This window comes from Delphinus delphis, chromosome 9, assembly GCF_949987515.2.
Source record: "Delphinus delphis chromosome 9, mDelDel1.2, whole genome shotgun sequence".
Lineage (NCBI taxonomy): Eukaryota > Metazoa > Chordata > Mammalia > Artiodactyla > Delphinidae > Delphinus > Delphinus delphis.
The window spans coordinates 84,979,038-84,999,029 of record NC_082691.1 but is presented as its reverse complement, the minus strand read 5'-3'; the positions used below and the strand labels follow the sequence as shown (position 1 = coordinate 84,999,029).

The following is a 19,992-nucleotide window of genomic DNA, read 5'->3' as shown; positions in this document are numbered from 1 at the left end:
AAGACGTATCTCTTATAAGTAAGGATTTTTTTTGGCCACGACACGAGGCTTGTGGGATCTTAGTCACACAACCAGGGATGGAACCTGGGTCCTCAGCAGTAACAGTACCGAGTCCTACCCCCTAAACCACCAGGGAATTCCCAGTAAGGACTTTTAAAAACCATAATCACAGTGCCATTATCACATATAACAAAACTAAATAAGTCTTTAATATTAACTAATTCTCTGTCTATATGCAAATTTTGCAAAGGAATGATGATAATGATTGGCATCGAACTGAAGCTGGCTAAGGAGGGAAGAAATAAGGTGGTGTTGTTCGGAACAATGGAAAGGCTGAGATCAATAGGCTGAAAGTCCTGGTGGGCGGGAATAACTACTGAAGTTAGGAGCCCACAGAGAGTGAGCTGGCGGGGGGTGGGGGGGGGGTTGGGGGGTGGCCCCACTTTTACCTTTGCCCATTGCTCAGTCACATCAGTCTCTTTTTTCTGTTTATTATATGAGGAAAACTCCTTCCAGTTTGGGATGCTGTTAGAGTCTGTGTAGATCTCTTTCCCACAATCTCATCTATTTTAACTCCAGCACAGATGCTCTCAGGAGAATCTGTAGACTGAATTAGGTCCTCCTTTACCCTAACCCTAACCCTTGGGATTTCTTTGGAGCACTTGTAATTTCAGAAGTTCAGGAAAACGTATTTTTTTAATGTCTAACTCCACTAAAAATTACGTCTCCTTTATTCACTGCTGTCATTGCCAGCGCCGAGGACAGCGTCAGTAGGACACCCTCAATAGATAATTTTTGGACAAAGCAGGGAAGAAGTGTTCGATAACGGCAAACGCCAGACTTCTAAACCCACCCATAACACGGTTTCTAAGGATTCTAAATTATTTACTCTCAAGTGACTGTCGCCATTCCCTCACATGTAAAAAGATAAACTTAGCAAAGTCTTATCAGTTAATTATCTTAAGACTAAATTGGGCCCCTCAACCCTGCTGAACTCGGAGAGACAGCGCTCTAAAAACCTCTTATCAAGCCAAGTATGCTCGTACATAAAGGAAACGACTAATCTTGGTGTTTAACCAGAGCCCTCCCGCAAGGGTCCACCTCGGTTTTGTTTGTTTGGGCCACGCCGCGGGGCATGCGGGATCTAAGCTCCCCGACCAGGGGATGGAACCCACACCCCCTGCAATGCAAGCGCGTAGTCTTAATCACTGGACCGCCAGGAAAGTCCCTACCTCGTTCTAAAATGGCCAGGAAGGGCTGGGCCCGGCGGTGACGCCCGGCAGGTTGCTTGGGCCAACGCGTGGGAAGCCAAAAGAGGATCCTAACAGCTCAGAACGGAAGTTCCTGAGCCTTCATACGCGCCGGGAAGCAACTCGGAAACGGACCAAGATGGCGGCGCCCACTGAGGGGCCAACGTTTGCCGCGGGGGTCGAAAAGAATTGTAGTGCGGTTGTTCGCTCCCCAGAAGAGACTCCCCAGAAAGTCCGACAGCTGATAGATGAGGGGATTGCCCCGGAAGAGGGAGGCGCCGAAGTGTGAGTCCGCGAGTCCACCCTGGGTCTGGCGACGGCGGATTGGAGAGGGTTTGGGGGACTCAGGCCAGGGTAGGATACCCTGGGTCTGTAACTCGGGCGATGGGAATGGCTGCGACTCGGGATCTTGAAGAGACTGGGGTTCCAGTCGCTCAGTCGGCTTTAATCTTCTGCTCGGGAGGTACTGGGCGCAATTTTGCCTTAAGACAGGTTTTGGGAGGAAGGAAAAAGACAGGACCGCGAACTGAATATGCGCACCTGATTTCTCTTAGACTTCTTAACCTTTTTAAGTCCTAGACACCTTTGGCAGCCTGGTAAAGTTTGTGAACACCTTCTGAGAATTATATTTTTAAATGCATAAAGTAAATTACATAGGATTATAAAGGATACCAATTACGTTGGAATGCAGTTATCAAGAAGTAAAAGAAAAAAAGTGATGCAGTAAAACGCTTCATTATTTAAGAGTTAAATAATATCTAGTAATAGGTCTGTTATCTACCATAATTTTGAAGTAGCGAGAGCATAAACGGTATTTCAAAACATGTGCAACAACCATAATGTGGTGACAAAATACCTGTGATTTCCATTGATGACAAATTTACAGATACTGCTGATGCTACTGTGGTTTTTTAAATTATCTTCATTCATAATGGAGGGAAATGCTACATTTCAGTTAGAGGTTACCAAAATAAATGTCATTTTTTTCTATCCAAGTTTATGGAAGCTCTGAATTTTTTCCAAGATCCACACCTCCCTGAGGCTGTCACTCTCAGAAGGATTCTTAGAATAAATTACTTTATTTTGAGTTATAATACTTGGTGTAATCTTACTTTTATTAAAATTATTTTTGTCTTCAGCAGTTCCTCCCTCTAAACTTCCCAGGTGCTGTTGAAATGCCTTTCACTGAATATAAAAGAATTGTTTTGCTGGTTTTTTTCTCCTTGAATTTTTTCATGAAATAGCTAAAATTCTTTACTTTGATTTAAATTTTCAAATTAGTTCCTTTGGGGAAGAAGTGCATAGCAAGGATCAATCCAGGTAGAAATATCAAAATTGTCATTTTCTGCTGTTAAAATAGTTAAATTTCTAAGATGGTTCAAATTGGATAATGCACAGAAGCCTTGAGTCTTATTTTGTGTTTACAAAAATTATGCAAAATACTGTTGGGGAGCAATGAGTGAGGTAGCATAGTTTGCCAGTATAGGATTAGTGGAGCATGGTCAAGGTAGAAATTGCTTGAAACTTAGTTATGGCCAAACTGTAGAGATTTGAATGCCAGTCTGAAGAATTTGGATTCTGCTTAGTAAGTATTGTGAAACTATTGACAGTGTTAAACAGAAAAATTACCTGACTGAAATGATATTTAGAAAGGTTAAAATCCAGAGTGGCGTGATTGATGATACAATGTGCAGAGAAGCTAGATAAAAAACGTTTAGGCAAAGTGATACCTTGAAAGGATTACCAATAGTTCTGCCACTTTATTTTAGGAAGGACACATCTGCCACACTCCAGTCAGTTAATGGATCACCGCGAGCAGAAGAACCTCCATTGGAATCTAGAAGCAAAGAAGCCTTCTTTAGCAGAGTGGAAACCTTTTCTATATCCTTTTTGGTTTGAGTGAGTTGCACTTTCTGCCTGCTTCTGGAATTATTCTCCTAGGAGTAACACCACTTTCTCTGATGTTTTTAATTTTTAGAATTAAACTTGGTAAGAAATTTGGCTGGAGTTCCATGGGCTCTTCACAGGGATAGTTCACAACATGGCAGCGGGCTTCAGTCAGAGTGAGCAAGCAAGAGAGAGCAAGATAGAAGCTAGGTCTCAACTGACATCACATCACTTTTGCCATTTTCTATTTGCTAGAGTGTTTTTAATTTAAAGCAATTACAGACTTATAGAAAGATTGCACAGGTTACAAAGAACTTCCATGTGAGTACTTGAAAGTAAGTTGCCAAAGTGACACCTCATTACCCCCAAATATTTCCCACAAACAAGGACTTTCTCTTACATAACCACAATGAAACCATCAAAATTGGGAAATTCACATAATAAATTACTGCCATATAACCCTTACATCATAATCATTCCATCAATTGTAGTAATAATGTTCTTTATAGCAAAAGGATCCAGTTGAGAATCCTCAGTTTTTCCTTGAATTTCATGACCTTGATACTTTTGAAGATTATAGGCCAGTTATTTTATAGAGTGTACCTCAACTTGCATTTGTCTGATGTTTCATTATGATTAGATTCAGGTTATGTAGGAATATCACAGAAGTAACGCTGTGTTCTCATTGCATCCTGTCAGGTGGCACATGATTTTGATCTGTCCCTTTACCCTCGATCATCATTTTGATCAATTGATTAAGGGAGTGTCTGTCCTGTTTTCCATTGTAAAGTAGCGTTTTCCTCCTTTGTAATTAAACTTTTGTGGGGATGTGCTTTGAAACCATGTAAATATCACATTCCTCATCAAACTTTATGTAACTTATTGTAGCAGCATGGGCTCATGATTTCCTTTTTTATTCAATGGGTCATAATCCATTACTATTATATATTTTGAGATTCCAGTTGCCCCTGATTTGGTGAGTGGGAGCCCCATGTAGATGCTCTTTACACCCCACTTGGCTACAGCACCCCAAGGTAGGCCCCCCTCTGTATGGACTCCCTCTTTACCCGACTTGGCTTTTTTTTTTTGGCTTTTGACACCATGCGATGAGCTGTCTTCCCACCTCCTGGCTTAATCCTCTGCCTTGCTCACCACCTGGTGGCTTTAGGACTGAATTGTTCAGGAAGGGGAAAGTATTTTAACCATGCTTCTACTCCTGTTCCTTGGATTAATTCCTGATATTGACAAAGCATTTAAAATCATTTTCTTTTGTTGTTTTTTTGTTCCCATTGGATATAAATTGATTGCCACTTTGATATGATAATTATTTATTTAACTTAAGCTAGTTAAGTGATTCTATTACTTTTATTCTACATAATCCAAACTCCTTTAACATTTATATTTAGATTCTGTTTCTAGCCTTCAGTCCTCCTTTTGCTGCTATTAGAATGTTTTCAAGTTCCTATATCCCTTGTAAAAATATAGAACTTTCCTGCATCTTTTATGTTTTATCCTTTTTTTTTCCTGTGCTCTGTAAAACAAGAGCTCTATAGGTAAAATAGAAAAAGCTGAGTGTTGAATATTAAAGATCAATAAATATTTTAGGACATATTTCCCATGCACATACTTACAGATGCTCTTGATGCTCTCAGCTTACTTAAAACACACATACCACACACACGTTAGTATATAACAATCAAATTTGGGGTAGGGAGGAATAATGAATATTATTAATTTTACTGACTTTATTCTTCAGAAGGCAAAAGTGGATGTGATACAATAGGAGAGCAGAGATGAGTGATAAACTATTTCAGCTTGTTTGACCTTCACCATCCCTTACTGCTTAGGCAAATCCCAGTGCTTTCACTAGTGTTTTCAAATCCCTAGTATTTCATATTAAGCAAAAGCAAATGGCTTTTCTACTGTACCCCACAACCAATAATAAAATAAACATTTTAAACATATAAAATGCATAGGGCTTCCTGTTGCTTTTCCTCTTAATGTGTTTATTCCTATAAACATTGAGTTAAAGTTTTCATTTCTGACTTGTTCATTTTAAGGTACATGCATGTTGTTTTTCTTAAAGTGAATACTCTTTGAAATGGGCAGGAAAGCCCCCTGAGCTGTCTCCACTGGTCTGTGCAAAATATGGCTGGGTCACAGTTGAATGTGATATGCTGAAGTGCTCCAGCTGTCAAGCTTTTCTCTGTGCCACTTTACAACCAGCTTTTGATTTTGACAGATGTAAGTATAAAGTACAAATTACATTTTTCTCCATATTCAAAAGACATCTATACTAGGTTTTTTGTTTTTTTTTTTGCGGTACGCGGGCCTCTCACTGTTGTGGCCTCTCCCGTTGCGGAGCACAGGCTCTGGACGCACAGGCTCAGTGGCCATGGCTCACGGGCCCAGCTGCTCTGCGGCATGTGGGATCTTCCTGGACTGGGGCACGAACCCGTGTCCCCTGCATCGGCAGGCGGACTCTCAACCACTGCTCCACCAGGGAAGCCCTATACTAGTTTTTCTGAAACGACCAGTCACTTGTGTTTGATCAAAGAATGTGTACTTCTGTATATAACAAGGTGAATTTGTGATTGTCTTCACCCTAATTACTAGCTTTAGTCATTACTTTTTTTTTTTTTTTTTTTTTTTAAAGCTCAGCTACTTTAGAGTGAACCTGACTTTGTGTATTCTGGGAAACTAACAGCAGTATGTTTATTTTATAGTTCCGAAATTTATACTTAGGCTAAGAGACACAGGACTTTTATGAAGGCTCACATTTTGGAATGCCTGCCTTATAAGATACATGATATCTCCTTTGTTATTGCTTTCAGAATCTTGATTTAGAACTTGTTTTGTGAAAAATATTAAGATGATTCAGTTGCTAATATTTCATATCTTTAAAATTTTTCTGAGTTATTTTATTTCTTAGTTGTATCTATACTCTTAAAGGCTTTTGGTCATTGGATTTTGAATCTATATAAGACATTGTTTTTAAGGCATTGTTATCTATTCGGGTTTCAGATAAGGAACGATGTGCTGAGCTGAAGAAAGCCTTGTGTACTGCCCATGAGAAGTTCTGTTTCTGGCCAGACAGCCCCTCTCCGGGTACTTATTTACAAAATTTCCCATTTACCATCTCTTCTTGGTCAATGCGGGGTTCTTTTGTTTTGTTTTTTTGCTTGTTTGTTTATTTGTTTTTAATTGGGGTATAGTTGCTTTACAATGTTGTGTTAGTTTCTGCTGTACAGCGAAGTGAATCAGCTATATGTATACATATATCCCCTCTTTTGGATTTCCTTCCCATTTAGGTAACCACAGAGCATTGGGTAGAGTTCCCTGTGCTATACAGCAGGTTCTCATTGGTTATCTATTTTATACATATTAGTGTATATATGTCAATCCCAATCTCCCAGTTCATCCCCACCCCTGGTCATTGCGTTTCTCATATTGTCTATTTCTTTGAGAAAATCTAGCCTTTGAAGTTTCTTTTTCCTCCTGTCTATTTGTGCTTTACAAGAGAACTAATATTCATTCACTTATTGTGTTATTTATTAAGTGCATTTGACATGCTAAAGGTTTAATCGTACATACATTATCCAATTTAATCCTCTCAGGGGCCCTGGGAGGTAGATATCAACCTGATTTTTAGGTGAGGAAACTGAGAATCAGAAATCTTTCTTTTTTTACTATTTTATTTATTTATTTGTTTGTTTGCTTGCTTATTGCTGCATTGGGTCTTAGTTGCTGCGCGCGGGCTTTCTCTAGTTGTGGCAAGCAGGGGCTACTCTGTGTTGTGGTACGCAGTCTTCTCATTGCGGTGGCTTCTCTTGTTGTGGAGCACGGGTTCTAGGCGCACAAGCTCAGTAGTTGTGGCTCGCAGGTTCTAGAGCACAGGCTCAGTAGCTGTGGCGCACGGGCTTAGTTGCTCCACAGCATGTGGGATCTTCCCGGACCAGGGCTCAAACCCGTGTCCCCTGCATTGACTGGCAGATTCTTAACCACTGTGCCACCAGGGAAGTCCCAAGAATCAGAAGTCTTAAAACCAGCTAGTGAGGAGCCATGACCATGGTTTTATCTGATCTCAGACTCTCTGCTTTTCCCACCAGAGCAAACAGCCCCATGTTCTACCCAGGCTTCCTGGTACACTAATGGCACTAACGGTGGCAGTTAAATATGGTTCAGTTGCTAAAGAAGACTCACAGGACCCCACATGAGAGTGATTACAAATCTACAGTTTATTACAGTAAAACAGCACAATATATCAGTAGCACTGAAGTAAGGATATCATCACAGCCAAAGACTGCCCCATGGTAAGGGGTCTGGAGAGGCCAGGTGCAGGCTCCTCTTGTCCTTCTCGTGTAAGGGCTGTGGCAGTACGCACTCTCTCTCGAATCAGAAACCACTGATGTGTGCACAAAATGCTTCAGAACAAGGGAGCCCAAGACGTAGTCTCAAGTGGGATTTGCTTTTATTTTGCTGGCCATGTTGGCATATTCCTGCTGAGTAACCAGCTTCAACAGCCGAGCCCGCCAGGGGGCTCACCAAGACCAGGGACAAAACTCTTTGGACCCATGTTTACAGTGCAGCACTATTAATTCATATATTTCATGCTTGACAGGACCAGCTCCATGTAGGTATGTTTTTTATTTCAGTAGGACAGCTCAGGCTAATTCCAGGGTCACTGATGCCCAGGAATATTCCATGAGTGACCACTAAGAGGAAAAAATAGTTGGAAAGTGACCGTAGAGTGCCATCTACTGATATATGAAGAGGTGATAGAAAAGGAATTATTAAGAAATAAAATTTTTAAAGTGAAAATGACTGTATAACAAGGATTTCCTGCTGTTGGCCTAGCTGTTTCACGGTGTAGTATAACAAAACTCAGTCCTATGTGTATTTGAATCTTCTCTGTCCAGTGCACCCAGGGCAGAGATAGATTCTCTATCTGCTAAGGCCTATGTTGGTGGTTGCGAACTCTTGCTACCATGCACTCTACTTTCTTTTTTTTTTTGCATTTTAATTTTTTTGTACAATTTTTAAAGGTTACTTTCCATTTATAGTTATTACAAAATATTGGCTGTATTTCCCATGTTGTACAATACACTCTACTTTCTTGGTCCCATTTGTGACTTCAGCTACCACCTACTTGAAGACTTCTGACTTCTATTCAGATCTCTCTTTAGAACTTGACTCATATTTTCAACTACCTTCTAAACATTTCCACTTAAAATCTTACAGGTACCTAGAACTCAAAATATACAAAACTGATTTCTTCATCTTATGCTTAAAACTTTATTCACTTCTTATGTTGTCTCCATCTTGGTAGATGTTACTTACCTCCCCCTCCAGTTATGCTACCCAAAAACCTGAAAGTCACCTTAGATGCCCCTCCTTATCATCACCAGCTGGTCCTATCCATTCTACCTCCTAAATAGATCTCAAATATGACCTTCCAATTATATCATCCCTTGATTTGTTTTTTGTTTTTTTTTTTTGCGGTACGCGGGCCTCTCACTGCTGTGGCCTCTTCTGTTGCGGAGCACAGGCTCCGGACGCGCAGGCTCAGCGGCCATGGCTCACAGGCCTAGCCGCTCCGCGGCATGTGGGATCTTCCCGAACTGGGGCACGAACCCGTGTCCCCTGCATCAGCAGGTGGACTCTCAACTGCGCCACCAGGGAAGCCCCCTTGATTTGTTTTTTTAACATTCAAGAGACTTTTGTGTGGAGAAAAGAAAACCTCAACTATTTATACTTTAATGCTTGCATTTATTAAGCATATCTAATAAAATTGTGAAGGTAATTTTTTTCTAACATTTACCAATAATTACAAACTAAATTAAATCACTGTAAACATTTTAAATTGCAATTACTAATTTATTAGGACTGATTATTTTGAGCATATCATATACTTTAAAGTAGACAAAATACACACATACATTAATTGTAAAACACATATTTAAACTTATGTGAAGACATTTTCATGATGGGATTAATTTCTTCTCTGTTCACTCTTTTCCCTTCATAGGTTTTTAGTGGTACTTTCTTAGGGTTGTAACAATCAGACCAAATCCTGAATTAGAAGATGATCAGATAGGTGTTGGGACCTGGTTTCTTCTCCCAAGTTTTGTTAAACCAAAGCCACTGGTCATCAGGACGTGTTTCCGTTTTATTATTAAACCTCACTTTTTTAAAGTCCACACCTTTCTCATTGATTTCAGTTTTTTATTACCTGACTTTTCTAGTAAAATGATGCATCTTTTAAAATTAATGACTTTTTTGACCTATTTGGTTGCTTGCAACAACTTTAAATAATTTTTTAAAATTTATTTGTTTATTTTTGTCTGTGTTTGGTCTTCATTGCTGTGCGCAAGCGTTCTCTAGTTGCGGCGAGCGGGGGCTACTCTTTGTTGTGGTGCGCGGGCTTCTCATCACGGTGTCTTGTCTTGTTGCAGAGCACGGGCTCTAGGCACGCGGGCTTCAGTAGTTGTGGCACGAGGGCTCAGTAGTTGTGGCTCACGGGCTCTAAAGCGCAGGCTCAGTAGTTGTGGCACACGGTCTTAGTTGCTCTGCGGCATGTGGGATCTTCCCAGACCAGAAATCGAACCTGTGTCCCCTGCATTGGGAGGCGGATTCTTAACCACTGCACCACCAGGGAAGTCCCAACTTTAAATAATTTGATAAACTCTTAAGGAATATTTTGTTACCCTTGAATATAGAAAGTGTCTCTTTGTTTTATTTTTAACTTCTTGAGTAATTTCTAAGATTGTGGAGTGTTTCAAGTATAGAAAAAATTGTAGATAATAATAATATAAGAAACATCTCTGTATCTACCACCCAACCCCACCTAATACTAACATTTTGCTATCCTTGCAAAACCACCCCCCCTGCTTTCTTTCTGTTAATCAGGAAGAATTACAGATACAGCTGTGTAGTCTTCCCCAATCTCATTCCCTGCCTCCCTGTCCTGTAATAACTACTATCCTGAATTTGGTGTCCATGATTTGCTTACATGGTTTCTATGTCTACAACATTTACATGTATCTAGAAGCAATATATATGGCACTATTTATTTGTTTTAAAATTTTCTATGAATGTTATCATTCTATATATATTCTGCAACCTACTTTTGTAGGGGGAGTCAACTTTTTTTTAATTAATCCATGTTGTCACATGTAGCATGTTTGAAGCTTTATAATAAGTAGGGCCATCTAAAATTTTAGTCTTCTAGGAGATGAGGGATAGTGTTTATCTAGTTAACTTTCCATTTGGGAAAACTAGCTTATTCATTTTAGAACCTCCTGTCAAACCATCTTTGTACATGATTGTTGTGTGTGACTGTAACTCGAACACCCTTTTCCCCAAGTTATGTGTCATCACAAGTGCTAATCAATCCTTCCTGTACTTGGTACACTTCCTACCTACTCTGATTCTATTTAGCATATTCGCTCTTCCCTTCTCTGCTTACACAGATTTTGAGCTTTTAGATGTATAGATTACTGTTTTTCATAAAATTTGGGAAGTTTTCAGTTAGTATGTCTTCAAATACTCTTTCTGCCCCTTTCCCTGCCCTTCTTCTGTGTCTCCCATTATGCAGATGTTGGTGTGCTTGATAGTGTTCCTTCATTCAAAATTGATGCTCCTTCTCTCCATCCTTATGCCATTCATATCTTAGAGGGATTACTATTTTAAATCACCTTCATGTCTGCTAAGCTTATTTCTTTGCATCCAGACTGACCCCTTAGTCTCTGCTCTAAACTAATACATATTGTCTATAATATCACTTTCACTTCTTCCTTTTAAAAAAATCTTCCAGTAGTTTCTCATCACATACATTAATAAAATCATGGTCTGGCTGCTGTCTATACTTTAACCTTCTCTCCGACTAGTCTCCCCACAGGAATACTGTGTTCCAACCCTGTGAGACTATTTAGAATTCCCCACATGTGCTATCCTCTAGGGCTTTACTTTTACACACTGTTGTTGGTCTTTCCAATTCAGCTTAGACCTGACTTCTTCTGAGAAACCTTTCCTGAGACTCTGCTTTTTAAACATAATCACAGGGACTTCCCTGGTGGTCCAGTGATTAAGACTCCATGCTCCCAATGCAGGGGCACGGGTTTGATCCCTGGTCTGGGAACTAAGATCCCGCATGCTGCACAGTGTGGCCAAAAAATAAACATAATCACAAAAGTACTATCACAGCTCTATCCAAAAAAATCAGTAATTTCTTTTTCTTTTATTGTTTATTTTTCCAGCTTTATTGAAGTATAATTGACAAAATTGTAAGATATTTAAAGTATGCAGGGGGCTTCCCTGGTAGCACAGCGGTTAAGAATCTGCCTGCCAATGCAGGGGACACGGGTTCGAGCCCTGGTTGGGAAAGATCCCACATGCTGCGGAGCAACTAAGCCCGTGTGCCACAACTACTGAAGCCCGTGTGCCACAACTACTGAAGCCTGTGCGCCTAGAGCCTATGCTCTGCAACAACAGAAGCCACTGCAATGAGAAGCTCGCACGGCACAACGAAGAGTAGTCCTCGCTCGCCGCAACTAAAGAAAGCCCACGCGCAGCAGCAAAGACCCAACACAGCCAAAAATAAATAAATTTATTTTTTTAAAAAGTATGCAATGTGGTGATCTGATATACATATACACTGTGAAAGGATTTCCCTGCCCCCATCAAGTAAATTAATTCTTTTTTGAAAATTGCATTATGGGGCTTCTAGGAACCAAAGTGTAGTATTAGAGTGAGATGATAAGGATTTTAAATATTAGGGCATTTGATTCTGGGACCAAAGAAATTGTAATCATTTTAAGACCAAAAGTACTAGAAGTTTAGCTCTATCAAATGATATTAAAAACCATACTGTAATCATTTTGTTGTTGAGAAATAAAAATCAGTACTCTGATAACTGATCTTTTAGCATCAGAAAATTAATATTATTTAATAATAGCAAATATCTATTGGGTGCTTCCGTGGTGGCACAGTGGTTGAGAGTCTGCCTGCCAATGCAGGGGACACGGGTTTGAGCCCTGGTCTGGGAAGATCCCACATGCTGCGGAGCAACTAGACCTGTGAGCCACAACTACTGAGCCTGCGCATCTGGAGCTTGTGCTCCACAACAAGAGAGGCCGCGACAGTGAGAGGCCCCACGCACCGCGATGATGAGTGGCCCCCGTTCGCCGCAACTAGAGAAAGCCCTCGCACAGAAACGAAGACCCAACACAGCCAAAAATAATAAATAAATTTAAATATATATATATATCTATTGGTAGGAGTAATGAGAAATCTGTAAATTATGTGAGATATTGTCTCTGCCCTTAAGGAAAATAAAACATTACTGAGATTAAACCTAAAAACAATACCTAAAACAATCCTAAAAAACAAGTGATAAATAATGATAATAATGATGAAGTAACTGTGATACGTAGCACTTACTGTACACTGGTAACTATTTTTAGCACTTCAGTTACATTATTTTAATTGATTATCACAAGTCTAGGTGTTATTGTTAATTTCTTAGTATCATCGAATATCATCAATTTACATTTCCCCTGTTGTTCTATACATGCTTATTATTTTTTATAATTTGTACCAATATAATCTCCCAGTTTACTTTTTCCACAGATCGATTTGGGATGTTGCCATTGGATGAACCTGCGGTTCTTGTTAGTGAATTCCTAGATCGTTTTCAAAGCCTTTGTCACTTGGACTTCCAGCTTCCTTCCCTGAGGCCAGAGGACTTAAAAACTATGGTGAGTTTTTCTTGGCTAGCATACAGTGGCCTTCAGTTGTCGCCAGCATGAAGCATTTCTTTTAATGACAAGAGGCTACAGATAGCTAAGAAGAGAACTACTTGTTTGTCTCTTAACTGACCTTTTTCAATCTCTACCGTTAAAGAGGACTTGAGGGTTTAAATAAGTGAGTTCCATTTAAACTTTCAGATATGATTCTTTAAGTGGCGTAAATTCAATTTTATCTCAATTTGTTACTGAAACATTTAACAGAAGATACTGAAATGTGGCTTCATATGGTTTATCGCATACTATTTTCCAAAAGAAAGTGCTGGAGAAGTTATAAACTCCCTTTTCCCTTGTAAATAGAAATTTTGAAATGCTCTGTCCTATCTGCACTTTGAAACTGAATATTTACTGTCCCATTTCATCATCCTGTGGGTATTCTGTCAAGACAAACTTTACTGTAGGAAGTAGAAGCTATTATTTTGCTTCTTCAAGTTGAGAAGCTATTATGGATTTTAGCACCAAACTGTTAGCCTCTGATGCCTATTATAAATGTCCTCCTGTCTCTAGTCAATGAAAGTTTTTTCACCCTGTCATAATGCTTTCTTATTCTTAGAACAAAAGTAAAGACTGTGGCAAGGTCTTTTGTGGTGTCAAAAGTAAATTCATTGCCAGGCCAAGAAATTAGTAGTAGTCTGTTGTGATTTTTTGGGTTTGAAGTTTACAGGTTTCAGGGAAAATATGCAATTGGTAATTTGAAAACAAGTTAGTACTAAGAGAAGATGTGGTAGTTCCAGAAACACTGCTCCCTTTCTCAATCAGCAGATCCAGGGCAGTTCAGAAAGCTCCTGTGTGATACCTTAGCCTGTGCTGGAAGTAAGTCTTCTCCAATGAAGAGAATTGTCTTCGTGTTTGTCATTTTTTTCATGATTTTTGCCTTGTACCACCTAGGTACATCATTATCTATGACTTTTCATGGTGGTTGAAACTTTAAGTCTTTTCTCTTGATTCCTTTGTAGTGCTTGACAGAAGACAAGATCAGTCTTCTCCTGAACCTGCTTGAAGATGAACTTGATCACGGAACTGATGAGAGAAAAACTGCAACCAAACTAGGTTCAGACATCATCCAAATCCATGTCACTGCCTGTATTCTCTCCATGTGTGGCTGGGCGTGTAGGTTAGTGAATTTGCCTGGGGACATAAACTGTGACAACATTATATACCCACACACAGCAGTTACTCCTAGCATTTGGAGATCACATGGTGTTTCCTGTGAGAAAAACAGTGACAAAGAAAAACTAAGGGGGTGGAGGAGGGATAGAAAGAATTAGCAACAAAACCAGAATTAGAACTCAGGAATTCTTGAACATGCCTGAACTTTGTTTCTTTTACTATCACTTCCCAGCTGGGAATTTGTGTTCCTATAAACAGTGAAGCTCCTTTCTAGTTTTAGAAAGGAAAAATCAGTTTAATTGATAGGAAGTACGGAAGGAAGCACCAGCTGGAATCCTCTAGGCCCCAAGTTGGTGTCTGCATTCCAGCTGCTCAGTTCAGCAGACTCCCTCTGAGACAGAAGACTGTCAGACCAATTTTGATTTACTTTAAATATGCTTTCTTTGGTAGATTAAGCAATACTTTTCATTTACACAGAAAAACTTTAAAAGGGACATGAGAAATTTATAAAACTTACCTTTAAAATAGGCTTGCCATAGAGAGCATGCTAAGACCCCTAGATCTTTCTGTAGGAAATACGTGAGAGATGATGAAGCTGGGTCCTAGGATCGGAGGACGGGGCCCTGAGAGGAGGTGGTTCCCAGTCCCCTGGCCTGTTTCAGAGATTTGTTTGATGAGATGAAGCATACTCACAGATCATTATGCTTAGTCCCTTGAAAATGTTACCCTCTGAGAAAACGCACTTTTTTTTCTATTCCTACCTAGTTCTTCGCTGGAACCCATGCAACTCTCCCTGATAACATGTTCACAGTGTATGAGGAAGGTGGGGCTCTGGGGCTTCCAACAGATCGAGTCATCCATGACCGACCTGGATGCGTCCTTTGGTCTGACCAGCTCCCCCATCCCAGGCTCTGAGTGCCGGCCAGAGCGCTTCTCTCTGGTGCCTGAGTCTCCTCGGAGGATGATGACTCGGAGCCAGGATGCCACGTTTTCCCCAGGCTCAGAGCAGGTATAGACTTAGTTGGCTTGTTTGGGGTGGACTTTTTATTTATTTTTTCAAATTTTATTCTGTTTTTTAAAAAATATTTATTTATTTGGCTGTGCCGGGTCTTAGTTGCAGCACATGGGATCTTCGTTGAGGTGTGTGGGATCTTTTAGTTGCGGCATGCGGGCTCTTAGTTGCAGCATGTGGGATCTAATTCCCTAACCAGGGAGCAAACCCGGGCCCCCTGCATTGGGAGCGTGGAGTCTTAAGCACTACCACTGGACCACCAGGGAAGTCCTAGGGTGGACTTTGTTTTTTTTGCAGTACACGGGCCTTTCACTGTTGTGGCCTCTCCCGTTGCGGAGCACAGGCTCCGGACGTGCAGGCTCAGCGGCCTCACGGACCTAACCACTCCACGGCATGTGGGATCTTCCCGAACCGGGGCACGAACCCATGTCCCCTGCATCGGCAGGCGGACTTTCAACCACCGCGCCACTAGGGAAGCGCTCAGGGTGGACTTTTTAAAAACAGCATTCTTACCAAAAGTGTTGTTGGCAGAAAAGTTGGAAATTAACTTAGGTTGTATAATTAACTTAGGTTAAACTTCACTTATAACCGCATTGACAAGAATATTACAGAGTGGCTTTATCACCAGTTGCAATGGAGATGCTAAATTCATTATTTTGTATAGAAATCTAATATTCTTTGAAGAGTTTAGTTATGTAAACAGTTCAGAAACTAAATTCTTATAGTTTTAAAAATATAGCTTTCACATGCTTCTAGAAATATTTCTCCTGACCGTAGTCATTAATGTCATTAGGGTACTTCCATCATCTCCCCTTTCCTTCAGGCTGAAAGGAGCCCAGGTCCCATTGTCTCTAGAACTCGAAGCTTGGACTCTTCCAGTCCTGTTGACCGTCCTGAGCCAGAGGCCGCTAGCCCCACCCCCAGAACCCGCCCAGTGACACGAAGCATGGGAACAGGAGACGCCACTGGCCTAGAAGTGCCATCTAGTCCTCTTCGGAGAGCCAAGCGGGCTCGCCTCTGCTCTTCCAGCAGCTCGGTGAGTCTGCCTGCATGTGTGGAGGCCCCTGAGCACAGCAGCACCCAAGCCCTCACCATGCAGCACAGAGAAGCAGGCATGAGCTGAGACTGGTCCTGTGGCTATAAGGAGGCCATGAGAATAAGTTTAAAGGTGGGACAGTTGGGTGACCAGAGGGAAAAAAAATTTAAGGGTTTTGCCATTTGTTTCTTTGGGACATCTTCTGGCAATATAATAAATTTGTCTTGCCCAAGGGACAGTAGTGAGAAAAGAGGATAGACCTGATAATGGATGGTTTAACACAAAGGGAGTAAAAGAATTTTAAAAGTGAGAGGGAAATACATAGGCGAAGTTTAAAGCAGAACATAAAACTAGAAACGTGGGCATTGTGAGATTCTAGAGTTGACAATTTATAGCAATGCCTCCCTGAACTTACATAGTATCTGCCCTTCATTAACACGGATTCCTCTTCCTCCTCTCTCAGGACACATCTTCCCGAAGCTTCTTTGATCCCACTTCTCAGCATAGAGACTGGTGTCCTTGGGTGAATATCACATTTGGAAAAGAAACCAGGGAGAATGGTGGAACTGAGGTAGATGCCAGCACCCCGGCAGAGCCAGGCTGGAAGGCAGTGCTGAACATCCTCTTGGCCCACAAAGAGTCTAACCAGCCAACTGAAACCGACTCCATGGTGAGATAAGCCATTGCCCTGACCATGTGCAGCACTTCCTGTTTATGGGATGAGGAGAGGAGGCTGGTCCTATAATTAGCACCCTGCCTGCCCACAGCTTTCATAAGTCAAGGTAGACACAGTCTGGGTTCATCCTAGAGAATAGGCATGGGACTGGTTCATTCTTTCTGCAGTTTAGCATATGGCATTCCACCGAATTCTGATAAATTCTTTGTCTTCTCCACTCAAATGACTCGAAGTAGAAAAGGAATACAGAAACAGAAAGGGATAACAGGCTGCTGCTAGTGTTGCAGAGCAGCTGCTTTTTCCATCTGAGTTACTGTCACTTGTACTTGGAGCCTGGCCAGTTAACTTAGCTGTCAGGATGGAGCACTGTGCTCCGCCACCACGACCTTGATTTCATTCCTTATGGTGGGCATGTTACTTTGCTGTGTTCCGTGGCCCCCTGTGCACTGACCCTCAGCTGCCATCACAGTAATGACTGCTGCTGGTGACACTTGTGGGTAAATTCAAACCCGTCATGACAGCTGAGAAAACAACTCAAGTGTTTGCTCTGTGCAAAGGACGGAAGTGAGAGGAGGGTGGGCATTAAGGAATCACAAAAACTGCATTCTCTTTCCTTTACTGGCTCATTCCCAAATTTGCCATGTAACTTGCTTATTGTAAATATAATAATTTCTGACCTCTGTTCCCTCCAAGGACAAAGTAAAATAATACTTGCCAGCAGATGTTTATCAGAAGCATTCCCAGATTCATGGTTTTGTAGGGTCACAGAATTCCACTGGAGGGAGCTATAGTGATGCTAGACACCCAAGAATGTGCATTCAGGGGCTTCCCTGGTGGCTCAGTGGTTAAGAATCTGCCTGCCAATGCAGGGGACATGGGTTCAAGCCCTGGTCTGGGAAGATCCCACATGCTGCAGAGCAACTAAGGCCGTGCGCCACAACTACTGAGCCTGCGGTCTAGAGCCTGCAAGCCACAACTACTGAAGCCCGCATGCCTAGAGCCCATGCGCTGCAACAAGAGAAGCCCACAATGAGAAGCCCACACACCGCAACGAAGAGTAGCCCCCACTCGCCGCAACTAGAGAAAGCCCACATGCAGCAACGAAGACCCATTGCAGCCAAAGATAAATTAATTAATTTAATTTTATTTATTTATTTATTTTTTTGGCCATACTGCGTGGCACGCAGGACCTTTGAAGGTCCATTTTAACAACTTGTCTTTTAAGATTCCCCACAGCTGCTGTGACTGGGAAGTACAAAACTTAGAAGCTCTGCAGTAAAGGATCTTGAAGTTAGAAAAAAGTTTATACTATTTTTCAACTTAAATCTCTCAATTGTGTCACTGTATTAACTAACTAAATTGCCCTCAGTCACAAGTAAGAGTTCAAACTTTTCCCTCCTGGAACTTTATTTTATTGAGACATTCAGCCACAAAGAGTATAAGAAAACAGTGAAAATGTCGTCTTCTGTCAGAAATTAGAGTGAACTTTATGGATTATCTTGCTAGATATGTTTGTGCTCTCACTGAGACCCTGTGCTTTTCACTATGACTCTCAAAGGCAGAGAGAACCACATGTTCTGCTTCACTGAGAACTTTTATCTTTTAGTGAACTGTTTTGTCTCCCTGTAACACCATTTCTCAGAATCTCAGGTCACTTCACAGACGTGATCAAGTGGCAGTGAGATTCTTTCTATTATTAGCTCTGCTGGCTAAATCATGAGTCTGAGAAGGCCAAGGTCATAGTTTAAACTCTTAAGGGTCATTTAACTTTGTTTCATTCCTTGGCCTTAGATTATACTATTAGCACCAGCTCGGCATCTTGTAAATATGAATCCTTGTTCACAAGAGATGATGAATAGGGCCAATTCAGCATCACAGACGCGAAATCAGTGCAAAATGTGTGCTGCACTGATGCTGGGTCACAAGTGTCATCCTCACATTCAAAGATTAGGACACATACGGATGCTTGGAGGAGGACATAAGCCGTATTTTAGAGGCTCCAGAGTATGTTAGCAGTAATCTAACAGTAGACTCAAGCTTCTTGATTTTTAGTCTGGCTTTAGGTGTATATTATATGTAGCACAATATAAGATTAACTGGTTTTACTCACTCCTAGACATATGTAGATCATTGTGGGAGAAATTTACAGACCACACCTTAAAGCTATTACCCATCCTTTGTCTCTATAAAAGAATTTAATCTCTAATAATGAGCTTTTCTATTTATAGAGTCTCTCTGAGAAATCAAGGAAGGTGTTCCGAATATTCCGGCAGTGGGAATCTTTATCCTCATCCTGAAGATATTCCAGCCCTTCCTGCAGAGAAGTGGAATGAGTGGCTTTGAAAAATGAAGCCTGAATTCCCTTTTGAGCAGCTGATGCTAAGTTTTTCTCCATTCTGGTTTAATCATAAGGAGCCCCTGCCCTTGCAAAGGCATGTATGTCATCATCTGCATCTGACTGAGGGGAAAACCTGTTTGCAACACAGGGATGTGGGCTGGGAGAGGTAGGGCGACCCTGGCTCTGTTCAAGGAGTGCGTGGTTCCAATACTCAACTGAGGACCCAGGACTTGAGCATTTTTAGTGTCTTTAGTGGGGGCAGTGTTTTGAGGACTCTTATATCCCAGGAATACATCAGTATGTGTTAATAAAATATTTGTTAAGATTCTCACAGCTGGAGAACTGTTTTCCTCCTTGTCTAATGGGCTGACATAAAGGAAGCTGAGACTGAGAAAACTACAGTGGAGCAGTAAACAAAGGCAAAATTTCAGTTTTCAGATTGGCTGCAAAGCCTGGAATTTATTTGTGATTCTAGTCGAAGAAGTATTCCTAAACCAGAGGCAAGACGTTGTTCATTATATCACCAGGAGATCTCCTGATGTGTTATAGTGAATGGTAAGCTGATAATTTTCTGTCTTCACTTTGATAATAACAGAATAAGAGACTGTAACAAAGGGAGGAAGGCTCTTCAGAAGAGACCCCTCTCCATGTGCCTTCTAATGCAAGGCTCCCCTGAGTGGGGCTCCCCAAGGCTCTTTCACTGCTGGTGGAGAGCATTGGTGTCCATGGTGGAGAAGCTGACCCTGACCTGCCCCAACTGAATAGACTACCCATTGAGAAAGTGAGCATGAAGGAAACTAGCTATTCTCCAGAACGTTGTACTTTCTTTTAGTGACTGTGGTTGGTTGGTTTTATAACTTCTTTTATACTGAAGTAT

The 19,992-nt window shown here is 41.2% G+C and overlaps 1 protein-coding gene across 3 annotated transcripts; it reads left to right on the top strand.

The window, feature by feature from the left end:
- The first annotated feature begins 1,364 nt into the window (after nt 1-1,364).
- On the top strand, nt 1,365-19,566 carry ZC3HC1 (zinc finger C3HC-type containing 1). Of its 3 annotated transcripts, none has more exons than XM_060020881.1 (10): nt 1,365-1,535; nt 3,020-3,131; nt 5,231-5,381; nt 6,162-6,245; nt 12,768-12,895; nt 13,900-14,057; nt 14,819-15,062; nt 15,859-16,101; nt 16,565-16,771; nt 19,006-19,566. In XM_060020881.1, the coding sequence occupies exons 1-10, from the start codon at nt 1,390-1,392 to the stop codon at nt 19,072-19,074; spliced, it is 1,542 nt and encodes a 513-aa protein (XP_059876864.1). In that variant the 5' UTR covers nt 1,365-1,389; the 3' UTR covers nt 19,075-19,566. The 3 variants fall into 3 exon arrangements, with proteins under 3 accessions (XP_059876864.1, XP_059876865.1, XP_059876866.1); XM_060020882.1 differs by having other exon boundaries at nt 15,889-16,101; nt 19,006-19,555; XM_060020883.1 differs by having other exon boundaries at nt 1,397-1,535; nt 3,020-3,149; nt 5,224-5,381; nt 19,006-19,564.
- The last annotated feature ends 426 nt before the right edge of the window (nt 19,567-19,992 follow it).

Excerpts from the sequence above, each read along its gene's own strand:
- ZC3HC1 (XM_060020881.1), top strand. The coding sequence starts at position 1,390 with ATGGCGGCGCCCACTGAGGGGCCAACGTTTGCCGCGGGGGTCGAAAAG. Across the intron at positions 5,382-6,161 it reads AGCTTTTGATTTTGACAGAT|ATAAGGAACGATGTGCTGAG; the intron begins GTAAGTATAAAG and ends TTCGGGTTTCAG. Across the intron at positions 6,246-12,767 it reads GCCAGACAGCCCCTCTCCGG|ATCGATTTGGGATGTTGCCA; the intron begins GTACTTATTTAC and ends CTTTTTCCACAG.